The sequence below is a fragment of the Perissodus microlepis genome, chromosome 12 (genome assembly GCF_051167445.1).
Source record: "Perissodus microlepis isolate ML-2025 ecotype Zambia chromosome 12, ASM5116744v1, whole genome shotgun sequence".
In the NCBI taxonomy this organism is placed as follows: domain Eukaryota; kingdom Metazoa; phylum Chordata; class Actinopteri; order Cichliformes; family Cichlidae; genus Perissodus; species Perissodus microlepis.
The window spans coordinates 8,654,581-8,682,287 of record NC_140472.1 but is presented as its reverse complement, the minus strand read 5'-3'; the positions used below and the strand labels follow the sequence as shown (position 1 = coordinate 8,682,287).

The 27,707-nt window shown below is 39.7% G+C and overlaps 1 protein-coding gene across 1 annotated transcript in view; it reads left to right on the top strand.

Moving 5' to 3' along the window:
• Positions 1-27,063, top strand: part of LOC146375770 (multiple epidermal growth factor-like domains protein 9) — a 44,007-nt gene extending 16,944 nt beyond the window's left edge. The window contains exons 3-6 of the mRNA XM_084945288.1: positions 9,034-9,173; positions 14,273-14,422; positions 24,530-24,799; positions 24,996-27,063. Coding sequence (XP_084801414.1) covers positions 9,034-9,173; positions 14,273-14,422; positions 24,530-24,799; positions 24,996-25,507 — 1,072 coding nt within the window. The 3' untranslated portion in view covers positions 25,508-27,063. The remainder of the gene's footprint in view (positions 1-9,033; positions 9,174-14,272; positions 14,423-24,529; positions 24,800-24,995) is intronic.
• Positions 27,064-27,707: the final 644 nt, after the last annotated feature.

Sequence of the window (27,707 nt, the reverse complement as noted above, 5' to 3'; positions counted from 1 at the left end):
GTTACTATGTAAGTTAGAAGGTGGATTTCCTGCAGAAGTCTAAACCTTTAGAAATGCCATTTAAAGATTTACATAATCACACAGGTTTCCAGATGGTTACTCCAATGAGACTTTGACAATGTTTCAGTCATTTGGTCACAAGAAAAGTGATGTAAATATTACTAGTTATAAAAAAAAAAAGGGGGCTTCAGAGAGAAGTTAAAACCCTTATACTCTTCTTCTATCAATGCCAGTAACATGGTGAGTCCATGTGTCCTGATCATTGCTTTGACTATCTTTTCGAGTGCCATGAGAGTATTCCGATATGAGGATGAGACTAGAGGCCAAGATCAAGGTAGCATGGAGGGAGGTTAGCCAACTATCGGAGCTGCAAAAAGATGCGATGAAGAAGGTGCCTAAGAAGTACAGCAACCTGAGGCCTTGGAAACTGCCAAGCAATAACCTACAGGCCTGGCCAGCTGCTTGAAGAGGTATACCAGAGGGATAGAAGGCAGGAGAATAAACCTGCTGTTCTCCACAGAACCATCCAACCATCTGCTCAGTGGCAGAGGAACAATATGAGAACACAACCACCAAGGCTGGAGACTGAGCAATACTGGAAGAGCATATGGGAGAAGGATGAAACACATAACAGCAATGCTCAGTGGCTAATGGATCTAGGAGCAGACCACAGCAACCTCCCTGAACAGGATAACCATCAAAGTGGCAGACATCCAAGAAAGGGTCTCCAATATGAAGAGTTGGACAGCACCAGGCCCCGACATGGTTCACGCCTACTGGCTGAAGGAGCTTGACTGCACTCCATGAGCATCTGCCAGCACAGCCTCAGTACCACATGGACGCTCCTGTCAGGCATCATAGCAGCTAAGATGAATAGGCACATGGCTCAATACATGAGTGGGTCACAGAAAGGAATAGGCAGGAATACAAGAGGAGCAAAACACCAGCTACTGGTAGACAGAGCAGTTGTCCCACGACTGCAAGAGCAGACTGACCAATCTGTGTACTGCTTGGATTGATTACAAGAATGCCTATGACTAGATGCCCCTCACCTGGATCCTGGAATGCCTAGAATTGTACAAGATCAACAGGACCCTTAGAACCTTTATCAGGCACTTAGCGGGGATGTGGCATACCACACTAGAGGCCAATTTCAAGCCCATAGCACAAGTCACCATTAATTGCGGGATCTATCAAGGAGATGTTCTGTCCCCACTGCTGTTCTGCATAGGCCTGAACCCCCTCGGCGAGCTCATCGACAAAACTGGCTACGGATACCAACTACGGAACGGAGCAATTGTCAGACACCTCCTGTACCTGGATGACATCAAGTTGTATGCCAAGAGCGAACAAGACATCCATTCACTGATCCACACCACCAGGATATACAGCTATGACATTGGAATGTCATTTGGATTGGAGAAGTGTAGTCGGATGGTAACAAAGAGAGGGAAGGTAGTCAGAACTGAGGGGATCGAACTACCAGAAAGTAACATTGTAGACCTCAAGGACAGCTACAAATACCTGTTTGATTGGGTAACCAATCAAAGTTTTCTTAAAGACAGGATAGCTTGATAGGCAGAGGAGCTAAAATGACAGGAACCTGTTGTCCTGCACTAAGACTAGGGATGGGTACCGATATCCAGTGCCATTATGGCACCGGTTCTGACATAAACGGTGGTAACCAGACCGAAAAGCAGCGCACATTTCGGTGCTTTATTTCGGTGCTTTTTTTCCCCTGAGATGTCATACACTTTGGATTCTAGCCAATCATTTTAACTTTCCAAGAATAGTAAGCGGGCCCAGGTACATACGTTCTTTTAGAGCAGAGCTACAGATTAAAAATGCCCAAGGCGAAGCGGTCAAAAGTCTGGCTGTACTTCACAGCAAAAGATGCAAACTCAGCAGCCTGCAACAAGTGCTTTAAGGTGATACTGCGCAAAGTAGGTAACACCTCGAATCTGATGAAACACCTGGTGACACATAGCGTTTTTTTAAAAGCCGAGAAATGCACCGTATTTGATAGCTTGCTGCGAGATCTCACACCGAGCACATCTACTGCGGGTGTGATGCCTGTTATCGGACCCGGAGTTAGCAACATCCCCCAAGAACCCGAAGAGGAGAGCCCTGGCCATAGCCCTGCCAGTGTAGCACCGGTTCCAACCAAAGGAGGTATATTGTATCAACAGAAAAAGCTAATGGTTATCATTTTGCAGAAAAAAGAGACTGCTAAAAATAAAAACATAAGAGGTTTTTGGACAAAGTTTGTGTTCTCCATTCTTTAAGCACCGGTTCGAGCACCGTTTAAGCACCGGCACCGTTTCAAAAGTACCGGTTTGGCACCGGTATCGGATAAAACCTAAACAATACCCATCCCTAACTAAGACCCACTACAAGATAGGATTATTCTATAGTAACATAGGTGGTTGCCTTCAGTAGTTTAGTAGAATAGTGCTTACTTTAGAAAGTATTTCCTTATTTTTATTTTTACTGGAAATCTACAGCTGTGAAGAAGTAATGAGGATGATGTGCATCTTGTTTCAGGGAAGTGTTCTGCTTTTTAAACCTTTGTGACGTTCATGTGAATTGATTTATCACTTCCCTAAATACCATTGCACACTGAATACTCCACCCTCCTGCTCTCTGCTCTCTTATGGCAGTGGCAGTTATTTTGACCCATGAATAAACCAAACCTAAATATGGAGCAGAATAGGTCCTCTTTAGTGTTAATAGGACCATGTTAATTTCAGTTTGAGCCTGACTGATCAGTTAAACAATATTTTCAGCTGATATTATTACCTTATCAGTTATTAGCTAGGTAGTCTAGCAAATACAAATGTGTTTCACAGGTATTTCGGTATGCATTTCGCTATTCACCAATAGTGAAATTTTGGACTTATACTAGTTTAAATAATAACTGTTTAGCTAGATTTCCTTCCCCTTTTGAACACAAAGAAATAAAAGAAATAACTGTTTTAAGCACTGTATGGTACTGGATAGCAGTCTGTGCTTTGCTGTATGAGAATGAGGAACTTGTCAAACCTGTTTATGTTAATATTAACTAAATAACTCACCAGCAGCTGTTGTATGCGGACATATAAATATGTGATCATTATTGACCCTGTCCTAGGACACTAAGCTTCTCTATTACCCACTCTAATAGAATTCTCTCAGGGCTGGCGACTGTTTAAAGCCGAGTGACATTTGTAACTCTGTCCTTGCTCAGTCTTCTTAACAACCTTAATGAAATTCCCCTCTTTTGCTCTCTCATGATCTGGCATTCTGTCTGTCTGCAAATCATGTGATGTAAAGTGGACACACACTGTTACCCAGTTTGTTGGGTTAGGTCAGGCCAGTCTTTGACAAAAGAGCTTTAATATCATCTTGCATCTGTCAGAACACAAGAGTCAGTAGGGTATGTGGGTCAGATCCTGTGGGCAATGTCTATAAGGCTTTTTTTTTTTTTTTTTACCATTACTGTGTCAAAAAGCACCACAGTCTGTAATGAAATATTGATTTTGGCTACAGATGTTTCTGTGTCTACGTCAGGTCACTGGAGGCATTTTTGCTGTTCATCTAGCATTACTCTGCACCGATTGTGATATTTCAGTGGCGAACAGTATTATTAGAAATGACGCAGAAGATGCAAAAGTCTTTTTCCGGACTACATTTATTCAGTGTTTTATATCAGGTAGCTTAAAGGCTTAAAGGTAATGCACATTGAAAGTTTTGGTTAAAATGTCTTTAAAGAATCCTTTAGCTAATTTAATTAGGTACACAAATAATGTTTTCCTATAATGGTATTACCATTTGAGAGATGAATTTCATTGCAACCATAGTATTCTTCACATATTGCAGTTTTAAGCTGGCTCAGTCCAATGGGTATTCAATTTTCTTTACACATTTTTAGATTTAAACTTAGCAAAAGTGACTGTAGCTAGTAAATTAAAAATGGTGGCCTTTGAGGCAGCTGCTCTTTCTGTGTTTGAGGGCATGCCTAACTTTACATGGTGACCTTGATAAGTAGCAGGGGAAAAGCCTAGGTTGTCAGCATGAAGTTTGAGGGAGTTCAGCAGCAGGCTTTACTGGAGGAGAGAAGAACTCCCTTTGCACTTTGCTGACCTGTTGAATGCACAAAAAGGTGTATAAAATATTTAAGGAAAACCCTGAAAAGCAGAATATTGCGTCTGTAAAGTCAGTAGTTAGGCACAGGATAGTTTCTGAGTGTAAACCCCCCTCATAAGGGCAGCTGCTGGTCCCTGCTACCCGGCAGCTCCACTGCAGGTTGTTTGAGTGCCAATAAGAAAACACATGCAAAAGCAGGTTTGCGTGCCTTTGTTGACCTGTTCGTTAGCTAGACAGAAAGCTTAGGAGTGCTGACTTCCAATCGAGACCTCAGGGCACTGCAGAAGATGACTGGGGTGAGAAACCATTAGAGATTCCCAAAAAAGGAACCCTGCAATCATTAAAGCTGTTCTGCTCCCCCTGTGTAGATCCTGCTGATTCAATGATCTTAGCACAGACTAAACTAAATACTGAGTGAGTTTGGGCTTGTAAGGAGAGGAGCTGCTATACAGGCAAGTGATGGGGTGCCCCAAATTTACAAGACAAAACAAGAGCCTGTTAGTGATCTTTGTTTTGTGGTTTTAGTACCTCAGGCATTCCTGCTTCCTCCAAGTGTTTAAAGACATGGTCATCTTAAGTTAATTGGAGAATGTAAATTGGCTTTGGTTTTGAGGTAGATAGAGTGCTAAAATTGAATTAAGTGCTAAATAAATGATGGTTAAATATGACTTGTAGTCTAAATGACTTTGCCAAGTGCTAGAAAAATGTGAGCATGTTACATTAAAAAAAGATAACCTTTTCTTCCCCCTTGTTTTTGTTTTGTTTTCATGATCGTGGGAAGTAAACGTAAAAACCAGACGCGCTAAGCCCTGCTATAACATGGAATATTTGGACACGTTCATACAGATGAAAGGCTAAGACGGCAAAGGGAGATCTGGCTCTGCTTTTGGTTAACACACCCTTTGAGCATTTCACTGCTCAACCAGAAAAGCAACTAAACCTGCTTAGTGTACTTCCTTGTTTATTTTTACTGAACCTTGTGGCTAACTGAACTGTCAACGTCCCCGTTACAGAGAGGACATTTGGCCTGATCCAACACAGGAGCAGCCAATGGGGCAGCGCTGGCGTGGCAGCAGCAGCAGAATGGGGTTAAGCTTTGTCGCTTATGTTATACTGACCTACTTAACACACAGATCTGACGCAGAGCAGCTTGGCCAGCACGGGGCCATGAAACTACATCAAAACAATAACAAACCCCCTCCTTCTGGCCACAGAAGACAAAGAGAGGGTCTTCATAATCTCACAAGCAGGGCCACTGAGACGCAACGTAAACATTTAAAGCCTAGTTCAAACCTATGGGTTCCTATAGATTAGATGAAGCTACAGTAGACAAACAGACGGGCTGCATCGCTGTGCAATACCACGTCAATGTAAAGTCATTAGTAAAGCTGCATTAAGATAAGATAACTCTTCAGAATAACCACTTCAGAAAGATTGTGATCAAAATATAGACCACAGTGTAGAATTCTGTGTTCACTGTAACCAAAATGTTGACACTTGTTGTATCCTGTTATCCTAACACATTTTCACCATTAATCACCAGACGATTGTTATATGAATTAGAAAGCTCTTGCTAGGAATCATTGGAAACATAGTTGCAACAGTAGGAGTATAGAATGAGCCACAGTAATACAAATCAGATCAAATCTGGTGTCCTCTGTATGTTACACCATGCAAAGTGTTTGAGGTTAAATCAGAATTTATGTGACAGCTCTGACAGTGTAAGGGGCATTGCATAATGGTGGCCTTTATCAGTCAAAAGAGGGAAATACAAGAATAAACTTTGCAAGAAGAAGCTTTCTGATTATAAATCAGTCACTGGTGACATATTTATTTGCCTCTGACAGGATCCAGGATGTTTAACATCAGTCAGGCCAGGACTACCATATTAACTGAGAAGTCCCAGCACTAAAGCAAGGAGGAGGAAGTGTGTTGAAATGAGCTGAATATGTGAAGGTAGCAGGGATATGACATTTATGAACGGCAGCACTGAGAGTCTGCCAAAACACTGGCTGATGGCAAGACTCCCAGTTTGTAGCAGAGGAATATTTTGGTGTGATCATGATCCAAAAGTAATGATTTGAATCCAGCAGAACTCTTTTGGGCAGAGCATTTCCTATATACTAAAATGTGGGCACAATCAAAGTTTTTAGCACCCAAGAGAACCCTCCAGGAACGTATTTAAATTAAATTCTTTCTTTTAAATGGGCAGAAATAACAGCAGAACGAATCAACCTCTGGTAGAACCCATCTAGGGGGAAGGCTGGGTTTTATTTTATCCACATGTTTTATAAACCGATTTTCAGGGACTATAGGCTATTACCTTTCAATTGAAGTATTCTATTTTGGCATTACAGTTTGTCTGTTGAAAGCTTTATTTAAATTTCCAGCCAAGTTAAAACTCTTTATAAAGGCCTGGAGGTTTTCAGACCTGTTGTAGTTATTCCACAAAAGATCCCCAAAGAAAAAACGCCGAATTAGAGGTATTTTAAAAGGAGAGACAAAGCAACACAGGGCCTGTTGGATTTGCAGGCTGCACCTAAGACAGCACAGCTCTTAGTAAATGAGTCTTTATTTAGAGCTCCACACAGAGGAAGGATCACTAGAAACTGATGACAGATTGCATTGCCACAGGTCAGTGTGTGACTGACTGCCAGGCAGCTGGAGCAGAAACATGTCGGTGCTTTAAAGGAAAAATGCATCATGTTAGTTTAGCTGATTTTCCAGCTGCTGTCCCTTGTAGTATTTATTACTGTACAGATGGCTATTTATTATAGCATACTTAAAATGTTTTAGTGTTCATTTCAGGCAGCTACATGCTGTATAGTGTTTTTTGTTTGACATCTTTCTTTTATTTTTTCCTCTTAGAGAAATACACATGTATAATTAGCCAAAGGTGAAAGGTTGTATTTTGTACAAGGAAAAGTAAGGAATCAAAGCCAGTGGACCATCTGGCCTTACTGGGATGCTGCACATTTGATCAAAAGTCAGCTTTCAAGTACACTGAACCGCAGATCCTGATGCAGAGTGAATGTTAGAGTTGAATGATAGAACATTACAAGTTATTTTCTTCTCAATAAAATATGGAAGTTTCAGCACATTTAAAAAAAAAAAAAAAAAAAAAAACTCTAGCTCCTATCCCCCTAACTTTACAAGCAGTTTTCATATTACCTGCTTCTCACAAACAGAAGGTGTAAACACGGGGGGTTCTTAAGATGACCATATTAGGCGTATCCTCGCTCTCTGACCACATGCTGATTTTGCCGAAGTAGAATCTCGATTACAAACTCACATCGCTGACTCATCAGGAAAGTTGCAAGCTAAAAGTTTGACCAAACTAACAGATAAAGACAGACAAATAATATTTCCCCAATGATTTGTGTTTTAGTTTAGTTAGTTTTCCAGGTTCACAAAATTCATGTTGAATCCGTTTTCAAAAGTCTAGTTTCTATAAGCCCCACACACTCGTTTATAATCACTTAAAGAAAAAAAATGAACTTTTTTTTTGTTTAGAATGGCAATGAACGTAATCTAATCTAATACAGATAATCTGGCTATTGTAAAAACAAATCCCTTTACATTTTCTGTCATTTTTTGATGAGCAAAGTATCTTTCTGTTTAGTATTAAATGGCAATTTTAAATAAATCTGTTTTTTTGTACCGTGTTTTTATTTTTTCCTTTGGCAGCTGGACATTATATCTTTCACTTGCTTGTATTAGGGTCATGATGTATCACGCTGATACTTTTTGTTAGTGCCTGATGTTTGTGTGTGTGTTGTAGCCAGAGGATCGAGGACTGTTGATCTCCCAGCCTCGTCTTCAACAGTGCCCACGCCTCACTAAGCATCGCTATGGGCCTCTTCATTTGCATTAAGTGCAGTTGTTTTAACAAAGCCTTGTTTGTATGAAGACCCACGCACACATTCATGGAAAGTGCTTCGAGTCACTTGTGATTTGCTTCAATTGTTTTGAAGTCATTGTCCCGAGATTACATTTTTGAGTCCATTGTCTGGGTTTAAGAGCTGATCGGGCTCGATTTAGCATTGTTCTCTTCCAAGGAATTTACCTCCAGTGAGCGGTGGATGAGAGAGAAAAACAAAATCTCTTCTTGACACTCACACTGTATTAATGAGCATTTGCTATTTTTAAACACAGCATAATGAGAGCAAAGGTCTGATCTATGAAAGACACATTATCATGTGAAATAACTCAGTTGCGAGTGTGTTATGGCTGAAGAACTCAGATGTAATTGGATTTAAGTTTGCTGGAGGATTCTTGGAGATGTTTTATACAATGAGATTTTCTCAGCTGAAAGCAATCATTCTCAGTTATGTAAAGAAAATGTGGCCAATAAAAGCCTTGATGCTCGATGCTCTGACGTTTCATAACCTGACAGCCAAAGATCACAGTATTCTTTAAAACATCTCATATGTCTGCTGTTAGAATTTTTAAACATAAGAGCAGCTTAAGAGTTGTTTGTTTTCAGGATTCAAGAAATAGAACCGTGAACCTTGATTTATGCTACCTTTGTATGTAATAAATATACATTTGCACAATGTGTATTTTTCGTCAAAGGTAACCACTCTCAAAAAAGTGCATGCTGGGAGGTCCACTAATAAGCTACCTTTGTTTGTAATCCAGCTTTATATGCTACTCAGCAGCACCACATAGCTTTGTCCAGTATATAATTACTTAACATGATTTCTTACCACATTTGCCACTAATAAATCACCTCATCTAATTAATCAAGGCCACTGTACGTGGAGGGAAACCTTTTGTTAAAACCAAACACACACACAGAGTACCTCATTGACATGCTGCCATGGTGTTATGTTCCACTGAAATGCTTTCTGCGACTGTATTTGATCCACTGGGTATTGATTTTTGTCTTCTGTTCTGCCCCCACAGTTCAGGGACATGTGTGTGCAAATCAGGAGTGTATGGACCCAAGTGTGATGACTGCTACCCGGGTTTCTTCGACTTTAGCAGCACTGGCTGTCGGCCTTGCCAGTGTAACAACCACACCAACTACTGCCATCCGCAGTCCGGTGAGTCAGCTGAGGACAAACACTGCAGTTCAATGATCTCATTTTCATTGTCACTAAAACCTAACCTTCTATTTTGTTTTGTAATTTTTCATTATTCAGGATTGTCTGAGTCAGCTGTGAAGAGCCACAGTAGCTTAGTTAGTGAAAGCATCTGCCTTGTAAACAGAAAATCCTGCAAATCCGCACAATCTGATTCCAAAATAAGAGCTTTTGTTTAGACAAACTGACTCCAATAAATATTTGGAAGCACTTTCCTTTTTGAAGTAATTTGTTATCAGAGACTGTGTTTTTTATTTATTTATTTTTATATATATATATATATATATATATATATATATATATATATATATATATATATATATATATATATATATATATATATATATATATATATATATATTTTAAATAAAGTCCAAGACAACAATCAGCTTCATTTTAGAGGACAACTTTTACTCTCTCTGCTTTTTATCCTACTTCATTTTACATGGAAACTTCACTTAAAATTATAATCATCATAAAAACAAAATGTATATATTCTTTTATGATACCGGTACTGACTACTAATAATAATGACAACATAACCTGTATTTGTAAATGGAACTGATATTTATGTATATAACTCTTGTGATGGTTTAACCCCAAATTCATGACATCACTCGTTGGTTTTTGGCTGTCAGAGTGGATTTTCAGAGCCAGTAGTAAACTGTGTTGGAGCAATGTTATTGCTAGCAACTACAATTTCACTCAATAAAGGCACAGACTTCTTTGGCGGTCTGTACCATACACCAGCTTATGTTATTTGTCAGATGATTCAATTGAAACGCTCCAAAAGGCAGCGAACAAGTCCAGCTCATGGAGTTGGAGCTTAAACACTGATCAGCTACACCTACTAGTTGTAGGGTCAAAGTGTCCTTGAGCAAGGCGAAGACAAGCAAATCCTAAAGTTGACTGTCAGTCAATTTCAGTTGGATGCTTTTGCATTGGGCTTTTTCTTGAGAACCCTGACATGGACAACACCAATCGTTAGAGCTTGGAATGAAAGAAGCAGCATTTTCAACATGCACTGTTTTGTTCATTGGCATTGCATAAGAAAGGCAGTGCAAATTGTCCAGTCTTTGCTGATTAAATACTCATAAAACTCCTTAAATTCAAATGTTGGATTTGTCCAGGTTACAGTAACACCTTGATCGCATACCCAGAGAACAGTCTAATGCCGAGTTTAATTAATCTTTGGCAGCACAAAACTCCCCCACTTTACTTCCTTGAAGTAAATATTTGCTGTGGTCTGTGGTCTCAGCAACCCGAGAAGCAAGTTAAACATTAGGGTGCAATTCCAGTTCGGTTTGTGTTCTTGAGAGTTTGCACCTTCTTCAAATGTAAAGGAGGATTGCTGCTCGCTTCCCAGCAGTCAGGCCTTGAGACTTAGAAATCACTGGCTAGTGACAACCCCGAAAAGGAGGAACTGCACAGGGGGGCAGTGTGTGTGGGTGGGGCATGTGTGTAGCAGTTTTAGACGGCATATGTCTTTGCATTATAATGCGGGCGCAGATGGAGCTCTTTAGCCTTCACTTGGGCTCAGTGTTCATAGTGCTATGGATTACCATAGCTCAGGTTTGACAGCTCCCTTTAAAGAGCTATTGTGGCTTCTTCCTAAGGCTGCTCACACAGGAACTCCTTGCACAAATGCAAATTAGGCAGTATCCCAAACACTGTCTCATAAACACAACAGGGGTGCATTATTTTCAACCTTAAAAGTATCTAATGCAGGGATAAGTAAACAAGATGATGTTTCACTAGAATCTCTCTGAACCTTAAAACATACATTCAAATTTCATAATACTTTAACATATTAAATTCTGCTTATAAATTGGTGTCTCTGAACTGAAAACAAGCTGTCTTTGCATTTAGATATTCACTTTTCTGTCTTCTTCTTTAAACAGTAATTTAACCTCTGTGTGGTGATGGCTGAAATCCTGGTTACACAACAATATGGCATAAGCCTGTAGGCAGACTGAGTCACATCTACATAACCTTTGTCAGAGCTCAGAGGCAAAACAGTTCAAACAAACATCGAAGCTCAACTCCAAACAGCACAATAGTGGTGATGCCGTCACAGATATTTACAAGAATAACAATGCCTTTAATCTGGGATTCTTTTTCTTAAATAAAGCACTGAAGCAAAGAGTATGTTTTGAAAATTCGTTAAATTTAAAAAAAAAAAAAAAAAGTGAAAAATATGCAGTTATGCTAAAGTGAGAATTAGCATGGACATCTCCTTGAATGCAACAACCCACATTAAGCATTTCCAACAAGTGTTTTAAAGCCTGCTTTATAAGTTTTCAGTAAAATTAAAATGTTATCTGTAGATAAACATTAAATGAAAATAAAGGTACAAAGGAGAGTAAAGTTGAAAGACAGAGCATGTTGTAGTGAAGAGGTAAACATAACATCACCAGGAAATGCAAATGAACTGGTATTTATGCAGTCGTTCCCTGGTCTCACTGAACATTCAAAACAGCACTTTTATTTATGTAGTCTAAAAACTGTATTAATCCCACATCCACACCTATCAGTCATAATCATATCTGTCGACATGACTGATCTATTTATATATAAATAAAACTTGTTTCTTGGTTGGTGTGTTAAAGGTGCAGTTGCACAGCCTTTGTAACATTATTATATTAACATTTTTGCAGAGTGCACAACAAGCTATTTTTATCTACTTCTGAAATGCTTCCTATTTGGGAAAGAAAGTTCTATAGGTGAGCAATAAAGCTGTACCCACCTTTTCAGGTATAGCATCCTGGATTTTATTTAGCAGCCTAAAAGAGACTTGCAGGTATTACACAAGGCTGGAAAGTGTCAGGTGCCGCTGTGTGCAGGCAGGAGTAGTGGACCCAAAGTGCAGACTCACGGCAGGCAAAAGTGTATTTCAAAACTCAGCTTTTATTGCTGGATGGCAAAACGTAACAAAAATCCAAATAAACTTACATAAGCAGGCAGACGGAACACACAGCATAAATGAGGGTAGTTCACAACACTGACACAGAGAAACACAGGGCTTAAATACACAGAGGGAGCAATCAGGGAATGGGTAACAGGATGGAAACACAGCTGGGGCAAATCAGGCCTAACGAGACAAGGGGAAGCGAAACCAGATACATTAACATCAGACATGGACCTTCAAAATAAAACAGGAAACATAACACAGACTGAACTAAAGACACAGACTCACACGAAGGCACTGCAACAGAGGGAACAGAGACGTGGGACCACGACAGACACAGACACTGACTGGACACGGGGATATCACAGACAGGGGAGACAGCAACTAAGGATTACACAGAGACATAAACCATAAAAGAGAACTCTAACAAAGAAACCAAAGATTAGAAATGATAAATAGTATAATAAATTCAAAACCCTGGGTCAACGACCCAGGCATCCTAACAGAAAGACTAAAAAAAGTTCCCCAGTACCTGTATTTTCTACCGGTGTCCTGTTAACCCTGGCATCTATTAGACTGATTTGGATATATTGCAAGCCTAATAAATATAATGCGATTACATTAAAGCAATTGGTAAATCCAGGATTGGTATGTTGTAACAGGCCAGGATGTTACCTTGGAGTTCAATATAACCTCGACATACTTCATCCTGAAGTGAGCTGTGTTTTTTTTTTGAATGATTAAGTATATATAGTAACATGAAAGTTAAAAACCCATTCCTGTTAACATGCTCAAAGCATTCTAAAAGTATTTCTCTTTGGCCCACCTGGCTGCCTGCATGTAGTGCAAGGTGATTGCTTTGCAATGTGCCAGATTATCTTAAACCTTAAACCAAATTCACCATTTCACTATTACTTTATATTACTTAAAACTCTAAATGGCAATAGGCTAGCCAGTGAGTTCCAATAGCCAGATCACATCAAAGAGTTTTGATGAATTAGGTCATGGAATCAACTTCAAACAGGGTTTACTGTCTGTTTGGTAGCTCGCAGTTCAGCGATATTAGCATGCTAGTTGGCGTTCAGCAATATTAGCTGCACATTTGGTGAAATTCCAACTGTTGCCTTAAGCGGTCTCAGCATAGTTGTTGCTTTGTCCTCACAGCCATTTGATATGTTTTAGAATGTGGTTAAGTATGTCAACCCAAGGAAGCTCTAATAGATTATTTGGCTATTTCCTGATAGACATTAAATGAGGTTCCTGTAAGAGCGAATAATGGTTTGATGGTATGTTTAAAAAAATAGGAATCATGACTCTTACTCCTCACCCTGATGGTAAACAGTGAAAACTATTAAAAAATATGTATTTTTTTTGTCTGACCACCAGTCCAGAATCCAAAGACATTCATTTTACTGCTATGTATTAACAAAAACATCAAATACACTCTTCTTCAAGACTTTTTGCATTGCTTTGCACTAGTAGTTGCTTGTTTATGAAAACCCAAATATAATAAAAGATTTTAGTATGGTTCTGTGTTAATTTTTTGTAATTAACATTTATTGAGATTAAAGAACTCTTTTTAAGGGATACCTGGCCAAGATGCTACCAGCAAGTATCTCACAATTACAAAAATTATACAATAAAACACACGCCATAACAACACACACAAACAAATTAATTAATTAATTTAATATTCAATTAAAATTGAAACCATTTCATGTTTTGGAATTGGCCTGAAGGATTCTTAGTTTTGCTTTAAAGCACTTGATGAAATGAATTCTGTCATTTTCCAGTCATTCTGCACAAAAGCTCTTTTTGCCAAGTTCAGTTCATGCAAGTACAACAGAAAGCAACAAGTAACCTTGTGGACGGAGAAATTACCAGCATGTTTCATTGCAAACAGGGAACATATATAGGAAGGCACCAATCTGAGTATTGCTTTATATTTAAAACTGTATAAATGAGAGTTCCTCCGACTGAGAGTGTAACTCACATTTGTTGAGTGCCCTAAAAAGGTCTTAAAAAACTTTGCTTTAGATTTTTAAAATGTCGTCAGATTACATTGTTATATAACCAACTACTTTCGTTTTCTGTCATAAGCAGATCAAGAAAGAATAACAGCTAATCTTGTGACCTTTGTTCTACCTTTCAGGAGTGTGTCTGAACTGCGAGGGCAACACCCATGGATTGAACTGCGAGAACTGCAAGCCTGGTTTTTACCGCAGTCCTGGAGCTGCCCTGACCGAAGCCTGTGTGCCATGCCCCTGCTCTAACTCCACCTCCAATGGCACCTGTCACACTGGTGAGCACTTGTTCACATGTCAGGCATTTAGCGCTCATCCAATGGCTTGTTGCAGTGATTAAGCAGATCTGGCCTCCTGGCTTTATACTCCATTAATCCTGGGATTTATGACATAAAAACCTGACAGTGATGATGTCTTGGAAAGCATTTTCCACCTTCAAGCTGTTATTGCTGAAAATAACTCGGAATGACATCATGGTGTCTACTGTTGGCTGGTTATACAAACTAAAAAGAGGAATGCAGTCAAAGGGAAATGTAATGAAAAGGAAAGAAGGTGACATCAGAGAAATTATGTAGATAAGCAACCAGCAGCCAAATGTTAGATAACCTAAAAAGCAAACTACATATAATACCACATATACTGCATATACACCTTGTGTTTGTTGGCAGATTTTGAATGGAGTGAAATTAAAATGAGCCGTTCAAGGTCTGGTCCTGTTCCTGGATCTGCCTATTCACAACACCGCATAAAATGTAAAGTATAAAGAGAATCCAGTGATTTGCAATCCACTGTACATTTGAAAGAAAACTATTATTTCAAAGGCAACATATTGAAACTGAGAAAGTTTATTCCAGATATAAACTCATTTTGAATATGATAACAGCAGCATGTTTCTCACTGTGCAGCCACTGCTTTGCACCCTGTGACGGTACCATTAAATACAGTGCTGCTTCACTGCTCAAAGATGAGTCACCCACATTGTCATTTTAGGATTCTTTCAGTCCTTTAAGATATTACATTAGCATGGCTTAATTTTCTGAAATTATAATGATTTCAAAAATTGCTGAACAGTTTGGAAACATACCATCTATGAAAAGTGATAATTCTCTCCCTATTGTTATCTGCTGCTTTTTTCTATATCCAGTCGTGTAATTAACTGATCTTATTATTTGTGTATATTTCACCAAGTGTATTGCAACATTTCTTGAATTTTACTGATATGTTATGTGTTAAAATGCAATATTTTTTTAAATGCCAACATGGTTGCAAGTCACAACATTAGATATGTTCTTTTTGTATTATTTTTATTTATATGTGGGATTTAACTGACTTGCAAAAACAACTTTTTTGGAAATGGAGTATCAATTATTTCCTTTGCGCTTTTCTGATAACTTTTCAACTGTAAACCACAGTCTTTTCGACGTTTCCAGACAAAGATCAGCACTCTAGTTCCCACTTCTTTCACCTCAGGCTGCTGCTGCCCTACTTCCACAACCTCCTGGAGGTCTCTGTGGAGCTGACATCTGAGTTGAACTACAGTCCCTATAACATTCTCAGACTACCTCAATTCTTCCTTTAATTTCATCGCAAGGAAGTAGTTTAAAAAAAAACCCCATGAAGATCAGCATCTGGTCAGCAACAATGTTTGAAATGATAAAATGGTGTATCACATGTCCCATATCAATGTGCAATCACCTTCAATTTTCTTGAGTAAAAAAAATCTGGTGAGTGAGAAACACATAACATAAATAACATATATATGTAATACAGAAAAAATCATGGACCAAAGATGAGCTTGGCATCAATATGTCAGTAAAGAAAGCCTTTCAATTGCTATTGTTTTGAAGTTTAAAAAACACACCTTTTCAAATTGTTGTAAATAGGTTTAATTGCGTGGGTTCTCTCCGGGTACTCTGGCTTCCTCCCACAGTCCAAAGACATGCAGTTAGTGGGAATAGGTTAACTGGAAACTCTAAATTGCCCATAGGTGCGAATGTGAGGGCAAAGAGTTGTCGGTGTCTATGTGTTAGCCCTGCAACTGGCAACCTGTCCAGGGTGTAGCCTGCCTCTCGCCCTAAGACAGCTGGGATAGGCTCCATCCTATGAAAGAACATGCATAGATATACTTCCTTAGATATACTTAAGTTAAGAATCAGCTGAAACTAAAGCAAATGCAAGGCAGACCAGTTTGCATGTGATGAACCTGCAGAATACTGCAGTTTTGAAATACAGTTATTTAATTTCAAATAAGATACTGTGCTGTCGACCAAACAAGGGAATTTGGCAGTTACCTTCAAATTGCCTGAACTTCATTCCAAGGCGTTAAATAAAATATGACCAGGAACCATGCTACATGTGCTGTGCAAGTGATGAGTCTCTCATGGTGTGAGTTTGTGTGCTTCAGACATCACAGCTCATCCTTGTTGAACTGCACCATAACCCTTTCTGCAAACTGCCTTTGGAGGTTTGCGTTCAGCATTGCATCACTGGCCTCGCTTTCTACTGCTTATTGTCTTCTATCACCTTGCCCTTCCCCCTTTTGGGGCACACAGCTTTGCTACATCTTGATATGCCCTCCACCACTATTGGTGGTGGCCGGCATGGCAACAGCCATGTATAGATGCACTTAGACTGCCGGGTCAGGGTTGCCACTGCCAGGGGCCATAGCAGAGGTTACAAAATGTGGGAGGGAGGGGATGGGACATGAACCAGGCAGAGCGGAGCTGGGACGGCATGTTCACAGCTGGGCCATTTCAGCGCCAGCCAGGCAGCAGCAGACTGGAGCAGGGGGATGGGCATCATCATGTCCTCTATTTAGACAGCTTGAAATATGCTTGGCATGGTTCACAGGGTGAGGTGCTCTCATGTTAGTGGTGCACAGCTGTCGAGGATCTCACAGACTCAAGACTAGAACCGGAAAGAGATCAGCCTCCCTGTATAGGTTGCCCCAGCAACAGTGACAAGTGAGAAGATGCCACAATGCAGTATCATGGCTCCACTGTGAGGGGCAGATGCTTCCTAAATGTGCTGATGTGGCCTGTTGCAGTAAATGAATATCCTCTGTACTGACACTCGGAGAGGTGAAATGGAGCATTGCACCAATTCAGAATGTGGGTCACACATATTAAATCATCCATGTATGATTGTGTCTTTACCCAGTGGTATAGAACAGTCAGGGTCTTTCAGTTTATTCTAAGCTTCATCAGATATTTTGACTCATTTGTTTAAATCGTCTTGTGTTATATAATTGTGTATGTGGGACCTGCCTGCCTAACAGTACCACTCAAATGTGTGTATGTGTGTGCTGTTGGAAAGAGGAGTGCTTTGCACTTTTCGCTTGCAAAGCAGCTCCTGTTTCCTTTTGGTTGTATAACCCAGCAGGCGACTGCCTTTGAACCCCCAGCAGAGGTTAAATCAACCTTATCAGATGCGCCTTCCTTAGTTTTGCTGGAAATCAACACAGCCGTGTGACTACAGTAGATGGAGACCAACATCTAGGCCACTGGAAGGCAGCTATCTGTGCTTAAATCATTCAATGCCAACAGCTCTCCTGTGCTGACGACTGGAGAGGGAATAGTCTACTATGCTGCAGTGTCACACACATTATTTATACGAGTTCTCAACTTCTCATAGCCAAATTGTGTGCCTTCACCCACTGCTCAATGACCCAGTTTTTGCTGTTCAGTTTTACACATCAAATCAAAGCTCGAACAGTAAGGTTTAGTAGCTCAGGTATCAGTGAGATTTATCCCACTGCAGAATCAGATTGCGTCAAAGAAATAAAAAGAACATTTAAGAACCAAACTGATGGTTCTTTTCTTTACTTATTTTCCACCACCAACATGTTGACACACACACTTTTCAACAAGTTTCAGAGCAGAACTTTGAGCAGTGCAGAACTAAGTTCTGCCAGAAGAAAATCAGTGGCTCCTAGTTTTGGAGCACACATTCTGTGGTTCTGTGCCAGAAACCAGTCTTTGTTATAAGAAAGTTGGAACCTGTTATTCTTTGGACAGCAACAGTGTTTTGATGAGAAGAGCTATCTGGGAACCAGTAAAATGGAACTGCAGGCTTGTCAGCTTGTGTTGAAAAGGGGAAAACAATGGGACCGTTTGCCATATTGTTCATGTTGCAAAAACTTTTTATCTATATTGGTGGAATATTCACTACTGACCTGTCTAACCCCTTTAGATTGAAGTAAATGTTTGCTATATGATGTGTTAAAAACTCCCCTCTACCAGGTAAATAACACAATCCTCCAATCCCCACCATCTTGATGTTGTGTTTTGTCTGTTGCACACGCATGTGTGTAAAAGTAATTTTGCAGGCTTGGTCAGTTACATCAGATACACAAAGAGAAGTTGAAAATGAGCCAAAAAAGACTCCAAGGTAATCACCTCAATGGTCTACTGTAGAAACATGTAGAAATAGAAATAGAAACACTACTATTCTGGAAGATTGCACATCCCTGTTGAAGTTCAGGGCTGGGGTCAGCGTGCACTGGGCTTGAGCATCAGTCTCCGTTCTTGGCTAGCTTTACATTAGCACACATTAGCTTGTGCATATGCTCTCAAAGAGACAAAGCTTTGTTAGCAGCATAATGTATTGTGATACAATTCGGTCACTTAAATTAGTTTAATTATAACTTAGACCAGAGTTGTTCCAGAGTTGGACGAGCAGTGGCTGAGAAGGAGCAACGCTGCTCATTAGTTTTTAATGGCGCCAATTAAGTTGCCTCAGGATGACCACTGGTCTTACTATGAATTCTTCAGTGATAGTTACCTATGTTGTTCTCATATTCTCTTGGACTGACTGAAATAACTCTCTGACAGATTGTTGAAAGTTTGCAAATACTTGCTGTTTAATTTATAAATGCAAACAGATTGCCAACATGTTGCCATCAGTCTGTATGAGTCTCTCAATAAGCACAACTCGAGGGGATTCAAGTTCAATTTCAGACTGATTGCAGACTTGACTGATTTTTGTCTTATGGCAATTATGGCGGTTTTTAATGGCAGCGTTGTATTATGGGCAGAAATCTGTGCCATCAGAAACTGAATTTGAATAAGTTCAATTTGAATTTGAATTGCTCAGATTGAATCTGAATTGTAACTTGAATGAATGCTTTTGAAAACTGAATTTGAATTAGTCTAATTTGAAATTGAATTTATGGTTTGAAAATGATCATCACTAAATTGAAATTGAATTTTATATTTTGAAAATGAATTGATTTGCTTTGAAACTGCATTTTTTTCCTTTAAAAATTCAGCTCTCGAATAATTTCAGTTTCACTTCTCACCATTCAGTTTCAGTTCTACAATTCAATTTCAGTTCCAAAATTCTGTTTTTTGGAACTTACATCCGGTTCCGGTTCAAGCTCAGATTAATAGAACTACGTTTTACTAACGGACCGAAAGTGTTACTGACGGGAATCTACAGCGTCTTGAGCTGAATTAAGACTTCAGAACTCATTCGTCATGTCGAATGACCAGCGGATAAACTCTCAGGTTGGTAATAAATGTATTACATGTATAAGAACAAGCGTCATGTTAATAAATGATAGCCGTAAGGTAACTTATATGCTTATTGTAGCTGTTAGCTAAAAACGCTAATTTAGCGTAGTTTGCCCTGAATTCAGCTTTGACAAACAAATATGATCGACTGTTTCTAGTAGAATTCCAAAGTTGTCATTTTGTACCCTCTCAGAGTACCCCCTCTGTATGCTTGCAGAGACCCCTACAGTAGGGAAACATGCAAAACGGTGTCCAAACCTTTGTATTTTAGCTTTATTTATGTCTTACACAGCATCCCAACTCTTTAGCTAACTTAATAACTTTAGGTAAAGTGAATAGTTAGTCTAATTCATTAGTGCAGCATTACTGGATCACCTCTGTTTGAAGTGATATAATGTGATCTACAACTATCACTGTTTAACTACCGTAATAATTCTTAGGGTACTGAGTGCATGCTTAATTAGATTTTTTTTTATTTTTTTTTTTTAAACATACTGCTCCATTAATATGTTTGACAGGCTGAAGTTGTCGGGTCACCTCCTAAATCAACCATCTTTTACAGGTGTTTTGTGCCAGAAATGGAGTGTCCACTGAAGACTTAAGATACTGAATCTCTATGCCTTGCCATTGATCCCTCTTGTGCCTTCATCTAGACAAGAGACATTAACTTAACCACTCTCATATGCTCTGTACCTACATCACCTTCCCTGACAGTCGTAGCTTGGCTCATCTGAGGGTGAAATTATAAGAATGTGTTATTTTGCAAAGTGCTCTCTAGGGTTCCTAAATAAAATATGGCATTGAGGTCATTTCTTTTGAATTAATCCCTTCTTCTGAAATACAAGAACCTCTCCTGGTTTTAATGGCACTTTGGATTTCTTTACTTTCTGTTCCACTTCCAAACCCAAATAGATGCTGACAAGCTGACACAGTAACATGGAAGAGGGAAAGACGTTGGAAGGGACTACTACAAATAAACCTAATGCCTAACAATGAAAAGTGTAAAATAAGAACAATAATAATAATAATAATAATAATAATAATAAATATAAAAGATGAAGTAACAAGTTTTTAGTTTTTTGTTTATTCCAAATGATCATCCAGATGTCTGTGACATGTGATGACAAACACCATAATGGAAGGCCTTAGTCATCACATGCTTAAACTCATCATATATTTTTGCATATGCTGAACAGGCAGTCAGACATGCTGTAACTGTGGGGTAGAAAACAGCATGAACACCATACGGCAGGGGTCTCAAACTCCAGTCCTCAACGGCATGGAAAAGTTGCATGACACTGGCCCTTGAGGACTGGAGTTTGAGACCCCTGTCATATGGAATATGACAGGTGTGGTTGAACTACATGAAGACTCTGAAGTTTCTCTTCTCTTCTGACAGGACAGGAATGTGGCCTTGTCCTGTGAGCCACTGTAAGGATGTACTTAGAGTAGAACTGGTCTGTCACCGGCCTCAGGCTCTTCACCCTTTTCAAAGACAAAGCAGTCATTTAGATAAAATATTAGATATTGTTTACCTGTAAATGCACAAAGTAAATTTAGAAATGTTATTATTGTCAAGAGTGAACAAGCACTGATAGTGTAATCTACAGCTGTGGCCAAACGTTTAGAGAATGAGAAGTGTTGTTTGCTTATTTACAAAGTTTGCTGTTTCAGTGATAGTTGTATATCACATTATATCACTTCAAACAGAGGTGATCCAGTAATGCTGCACTAATGAATTAGACTAACTATTCACTTTACCTAAAGTTATTAAGTCAGCTAAAGAGTTGGGATGCTGTGTAAGACATAAATAAAGCTAAAATACAAAGGTTTGGACACCGTTTTGCATGTTTCCCTACTGTAGGGGTCTCTGCAAGCATACAGAGGGGGTACAAGATGACAACTTTGGAATTCTACTAGAAACAGTCGATCATATTTGTTTGTCAAAGCTGAATTCAGGGCAAACTACGCTAAATTAGCGTTTTTAGCTAACAGCTACAATAAGTATAAAAGTTACTGTACGGCTATCATTTATTAACATGACGCTTGTTCTTACACATGTAATACATTTATTACCAACCTGAGAGTTTATCCGCTGGTCATTCGACATGACGAATGAGTTCTGAAGTCTTAATTCAGCTCAAGACGCTGTAGATTCCCGTCAGTAACACTTTCGGTCCGCTAGTAAAACGTAGTTCTATTAATCTGAGCTTGAACCGGAACCGGATGTAAGTTCCAAAAAACTGAATTTTGGAACTGAAATTGAATTGTAGAACTGAAACTGAATGGTGAGAAGTGAAACTGAAATTATTCGAGAGCTGAATTTTTAAAGGATAAAATGCAGTTTCAAAGCAAATCAATTCATTTTCAAAATATAAAATTCAATTTCAATTTAGTGATGATCATTTTCAAACCATAAATTCAATTTCAAATTAGACTAATTCAAATTCAGTTTTCAAAAGCATTTATTAAAGTTACAATTCAGATTCAATCTGAGCAATTCAAATTCAAATTGAACTTATTCAAATTCAGTTTCTGATGGCACAGATTTCTGCCCATATTGTATGCTTGATGTCATTTTGCAGCCAAAAAGATAACTGACATGAGATAACTTTTATTAATTAAAAAAGATACTGGAAAGGTTTGACTTTGACAATTTGTAGTTGACAAAAGGTAATAAATCGCAATACTAAGCATATCACTAAATGTTCAAAATCACAATACCACATTTTGAATGAATTATTGTGATAATTTTGTGTCATGGGGATGATTCCCACCTCTAAGTCATATGGCAAAAATCCTCCTACTGCAGACAGATTAACCCTTTAAAAGCAAAGGCTGGTTTGCCAAACACTGGAGCCCTTTGGGCAGTGTAACACATACTTAGCTTAAAATAATATTACTTGTAATTAAAATCTAAAACTGAATACTTATTACAAAATAAGAATTCTAATCATTTGGCAGATAAGAATTTTATCCAATTCAGACTTGATTTACTTGTTCAAATAAGGCGTTGATCATTTGGTTTGATTAATCATCAAGGTTACCACCATGTTTACTTCAGAATCAGAATCGTGTTTATTGGCCATGTATATGTGCAGACACAATCAAGGAATTTGGTTCCGGTAGATGGTGACTCTCAAGCACAGCAATGTAAATCACACACACACACATACGTGTCTATATATACATTACATATGCATACACATACATACACAAAGCTGTGTAAACCAACTATAAATAACCAATCTAAACTTATATACATAGAATACAGGATGACAGAAATGAAATGAGGTGGAATGAATACTACAGAATGTACAAAAGGTGCAGTTGCAGTCTGGCAGTAGGAGCAGTGCGACAGGTCAACTGTTTAGAAGGGAGATGGCAAGGGGAAAGAAACTGTTCCTATGTCAGATGGTCCTGGTCTGCAGGCTTCTGTACCGTCTGCCAGAGGGCAGCAGGTCAAAAAGTCTGTGTCCAGGGTGTGAGGGGTCTGTGATGATTTTCCCTGACCGTTTTCTGGTTCTTGAGAGGTACAGGTCCTGGATGGAGGGCAGGGGGACGCCGATGATCCTTTCTGCTGCCCGTACAGTCCGCTGCAGTCTGCTCCTGTCCTGTTTAGTGGCTGCACCATACCAGACTGTGCCTGCAGTGTAGAACTGGATTAGCAGCTCCTGTGGAAGACTGTACTTCCCCAGTTGTCTCAGGAAGTACATCCTCTGCTGGGTCTTTTTGAGGATGGAGTTGATGTTGGTCTCCCACTTCAGGTCCTGGGAGATGGTGGTACCCAGGAACTTGAAGATCTTCACAGTCGACACAGGGCTGTCTGATATGGTAAGGGGGAGCAGAGTTGAGGGATGTCTCCTGAAGTCCACTGTCATCTCTACAGTCTTAAGAGTGTTCAGCTCCAGGTTGTGCTGACTGCACCAGAGTACCAGCCGCTCAACTTCCTGCCGGTATGCAGACTCATCACCATCCTGAATGAGGCCAATGACGGTGGTGTCTTGGTGACACAACGCTGTTGAAGGGAGTGCACTGCAGTACTGCAGTCTCTGTTTGACGTGCCAGAAGATGTCATGTGACCAGTGGCTCAAGGCTAGGAGAAAGCTGACATTTGACATGCACTTGTTGCAGATGAACAGTGTTCATGTAAATTCTGGTTGAATACAAGCTATTACTGAGCTTTAAACAAATCACTGTTGTTTTTTTTTAACCCAGAATTTAAAAAACACTAAAAAAAATGTAAAACCTTTTCAGAGTACTTCATAGTGGGCCTGGCTGAGGCATAAGCACTCTGTGTTTTCACTGAGTTGCACAGGACAAACAGGGAAAATCACACCCTCCTCTGGAGATATGACACAACATGGTTCTCTCACATCCATATACTGTCAGCTTGAGCCACCTAGTGGCCCGACAATAGCTGTTTCATTTCGGGCTGTATAATATAACACAAGATCATACATGTTCAGAGGGTTCTTCAGAAAACACAACATAATATTGCTAGTCATCATTACAGCTAGATTTTAGAACCTCTGCTTGTAATATATGTGACAGACTGATGGCAGGGTGCAACCTGCTTCTCACCCTGTGGCAGCTGGGATAAACTCCTGGTAAAGCAGAAGAAATAAGATGGATGTATGTTAATGATATAGCGATCAAAGTTGAGACTAAAGAATGTGTTTTGATGTGGGGTTTTTTTTATATGTGTTTAACATTCTTTTTGTCCCTGCAGTAAGTGTAATCCAGCAAATGCTCATATTTAACATGAGTAAACTTAAATCTCAAACAAAGCTCAGATCATGCTTGTGTACTTGAAAGTCATAAATAGCAGTGATCAGCAGCTGATGTGCAACTTCCTCTGTTCCTGTACAGATCAAAGTGGCTCTCCAGTATGTGACCAGTGCCTTCCCCAGTACAGCAAACCACACTGTGTTGAGTGCAGTGCTGGTTTCTACAAATCAGCTGGGATTTGTGTTCCATGTGACTGCAATGGAAATGCAGACCCTCTGGGCCCGCCCCAGCTCTGTCACCCTGACACTGGCCACTGCCTCCGCTGCATCAACGGCACTACTGGGACGCAGTGCCAGCTTTGTGCTCCCGGCTTCATAGGGGACAACCGCAAACTTAACTGCACCCATCCGAGTAAGTCCAAAACACACTGCTGGGTTGAAGATGATTACAAACGAGCATTATATAGAACTGCAAACCATGCAAAGCTACTTAAGTCAAGGAATAAAAATAATGGGTTGAAATTTGGAAGAAAAGGTCTGCTGTAGTCTCACATGTTTAAAAATAAAATCTGAAATGATTAAATACTTGAAATGCTTTTTCTCCTCAGCTCCCCGAATTATTCCCACACCAGAAGCTACAGCAAAGCACCCCACATCCTCCTCCACCACAATAACCACCAGCACTACTTTGATGTCTCCCAGAGCAAGAGGGATCCCAGCCTTCACATCAAGCAGCAACACCAGTACCACACTAAGCACCACCTCCACCACCCAGGCTCTGCTGACCAGTCTAAGCAGCCCCACTGACAACACCACAGCTGCCCTGACAGAGGTCACCTGGACTCAGTTCAACGTCATCGTTCTGGCTGTCATCATCCTGGTGGTGCTGCTACTGCTGGGCTTTGTCGGAGGCGTGTACACCTACAGGGAGTACCAGAACCGCAAGCTCAACGCCCCCTTCTGGACCATTGAACTGAAAGAGGACAACATCAGCTTCAGCAGCTACCACGACAGCATCCCCAACGCTGACGTGTCAGGCCTGCTGGAGGATGAGGCTAATGAAGTAGCGCCCAATGGCCAGCTGGCACTCACCACGCAGGGAAACTGCTACAAAGCTTAGCTCTCCATCCATTTCCAAAGCAGTCACCTAGATTTACAGATGACATAAAGCTGCTGGAAAACACCAAATCCAAAGCTCCTTCATGTTTGACAGTTTGTCATTATACTGCTCATCTGCAGCATTTACAGCACCTGGCAACCTGATAGAGAGTTCAAAGCAAAGAGACGCAGAGTTTCCACTTTTTTGTGCGATTTCGGGTGGAATGGGTGATCAGTGAAACGGGGTCCAAAGAAACCAGTTTAAGTCTTGCCTGCAGAGGGCACTGCTGGGGAGATTAATGAGGGCCGGTGAGAGGCTGGTGAAAGTATGCACCTGTTGGCTGAAACAATGGTTCTGGAACCAGTCAGAGGACTTCCAGGAGCTTAACATTTCAGATATTTTTTAAATGAATTTGTGACTGTTTAAGTTATAACTGAATCACTTGGTATGGTGATTTCAATCTGAGACGATGATTGTTATTTAATGAATTTGTATTCTGTTCTTATTTATTGGTTGGGAGAAATGCTGCACATGTATGCTGTGTTTATTCATGGTGTTTTATCTTATGTGCTGTCAAATGGTACTTTGAACTGGCTGATATGTTTCCATGTATAGTTGGTGTGTTTTGGAGAGAGAGAGAGGGAGAGAGAGTTGTAGAAGGAAACAAAGTCTGTTAGCACACGCGTCTTAGTGACCTCATCTTTTGTTCATAGCTTTCTCACTTTTGTTAAAGTGTGCCAGCTCACCTAAAACATCTAAGAGGAGTGTTTTGTTTAAAGAAACTGCAACTGGTGTTTACAGACTGCTTTCTTCTGGCAGTATGGTGAGGCAGTGACACATACTCGGATTGTGTAAAAGGCCATAATCTTATAATCTAATCTGCTCTTTGCTGCCTTCCTCAGCAAAAGTTGAACAAACCATTTCAATAAGTGCTTCTCATTCTTAGATAGGGTGAGTACTGTGACTCAGATGATAGAGAGTTTAAAAACATAAACAGTATTGTCTTGTTGATACTGTTGTGTAGTGAAACCAACCTGCAGATGTTTAAAAAAAACCCACACACATCCTGTTCTCACCTACAATCAAATTGCATCATTTCAAGCAGTGAGTTGCTGTAATATTGATGCAATTTCCACCTGATCCCAGACAGGACCCCACGTTTTCTGTGTGAATATAGCTACCATTGGGTGGGTGTGCTTCTTTTTACCATGGTGAATGAGTAAAGCTAATTATGAAACCAACTCCTCAGGTACTGGCTCTTTCCCTAATGTGATCTCTGTAAATATTATTATTGTACAGATGAATGTGAATAGTAGCACTATTATTGTACAGGTAGAATACTGTGTGGACACTGTCACTCAACAAGCTCCCAACCTTTCACTTCCCAGAGCGTGATGTGGCGGTCGACCTGCGGCTTTTTGTATTTTGATTTCTTATTCTCAGTTGACTTTGCCATATACGCAGCTACAGAACTCAAATGCACCCACAACTCATAACAAAGAATTTTAAAAAAGAGCAGTGTAAATAATACCTCACAGTCAGAGCCCAACTCTCAAATAAAAACGGGTTTAACTGTTGTTTATGTCTGTTGCACATCTCTTTATCACATTTTAACAATCCCCTCCTGAGACATAAAAAAAGACTTGTCTCAATTCATTTAAAAAGTACAGAAATATACTCACATGTTAGCCGTTTAAAATTTACACTGCAACCAGGGTTTTTTAAGCCTTTTATTTTCCACTGTGCAAATTAAAAAAATTAAAACATTCAGTTTACATCCTGTACGCAACACACAAAAGTTTATATATGATAAAAGGGAATTGTTATCAAAAGGTATCCGGTGACATTCTGAAAAATGTAACATTATTCCTTTCCCTTGATTAAAAAAAAGTCTGTGTATGCAAAGCGCTTAAATTTCAGCTTTGTTACACAGTGCCCAGTTTGCATTTTCATTACTTACACTACAGTTTCTGTTCAGTTAATTTCAGTTATTTAAACTGCTACATTGCATAAACCAAAGTACGTGGGAAATTCCAAGAAAATATTCCAAGTGCTACTGGACAGCTGAGATTTCATATTGGCTCTGATGATGCAAAATCCTGTTTGTTAAGTTGAAGGTGATTGCAAGGAATCATTCCTTTCGAAGAATGCAAAACATTTACTGTTCACCGAAACAATCAAGGGAAGTCACAATTACAAAGATGAGTGAAGAGGAACTTGA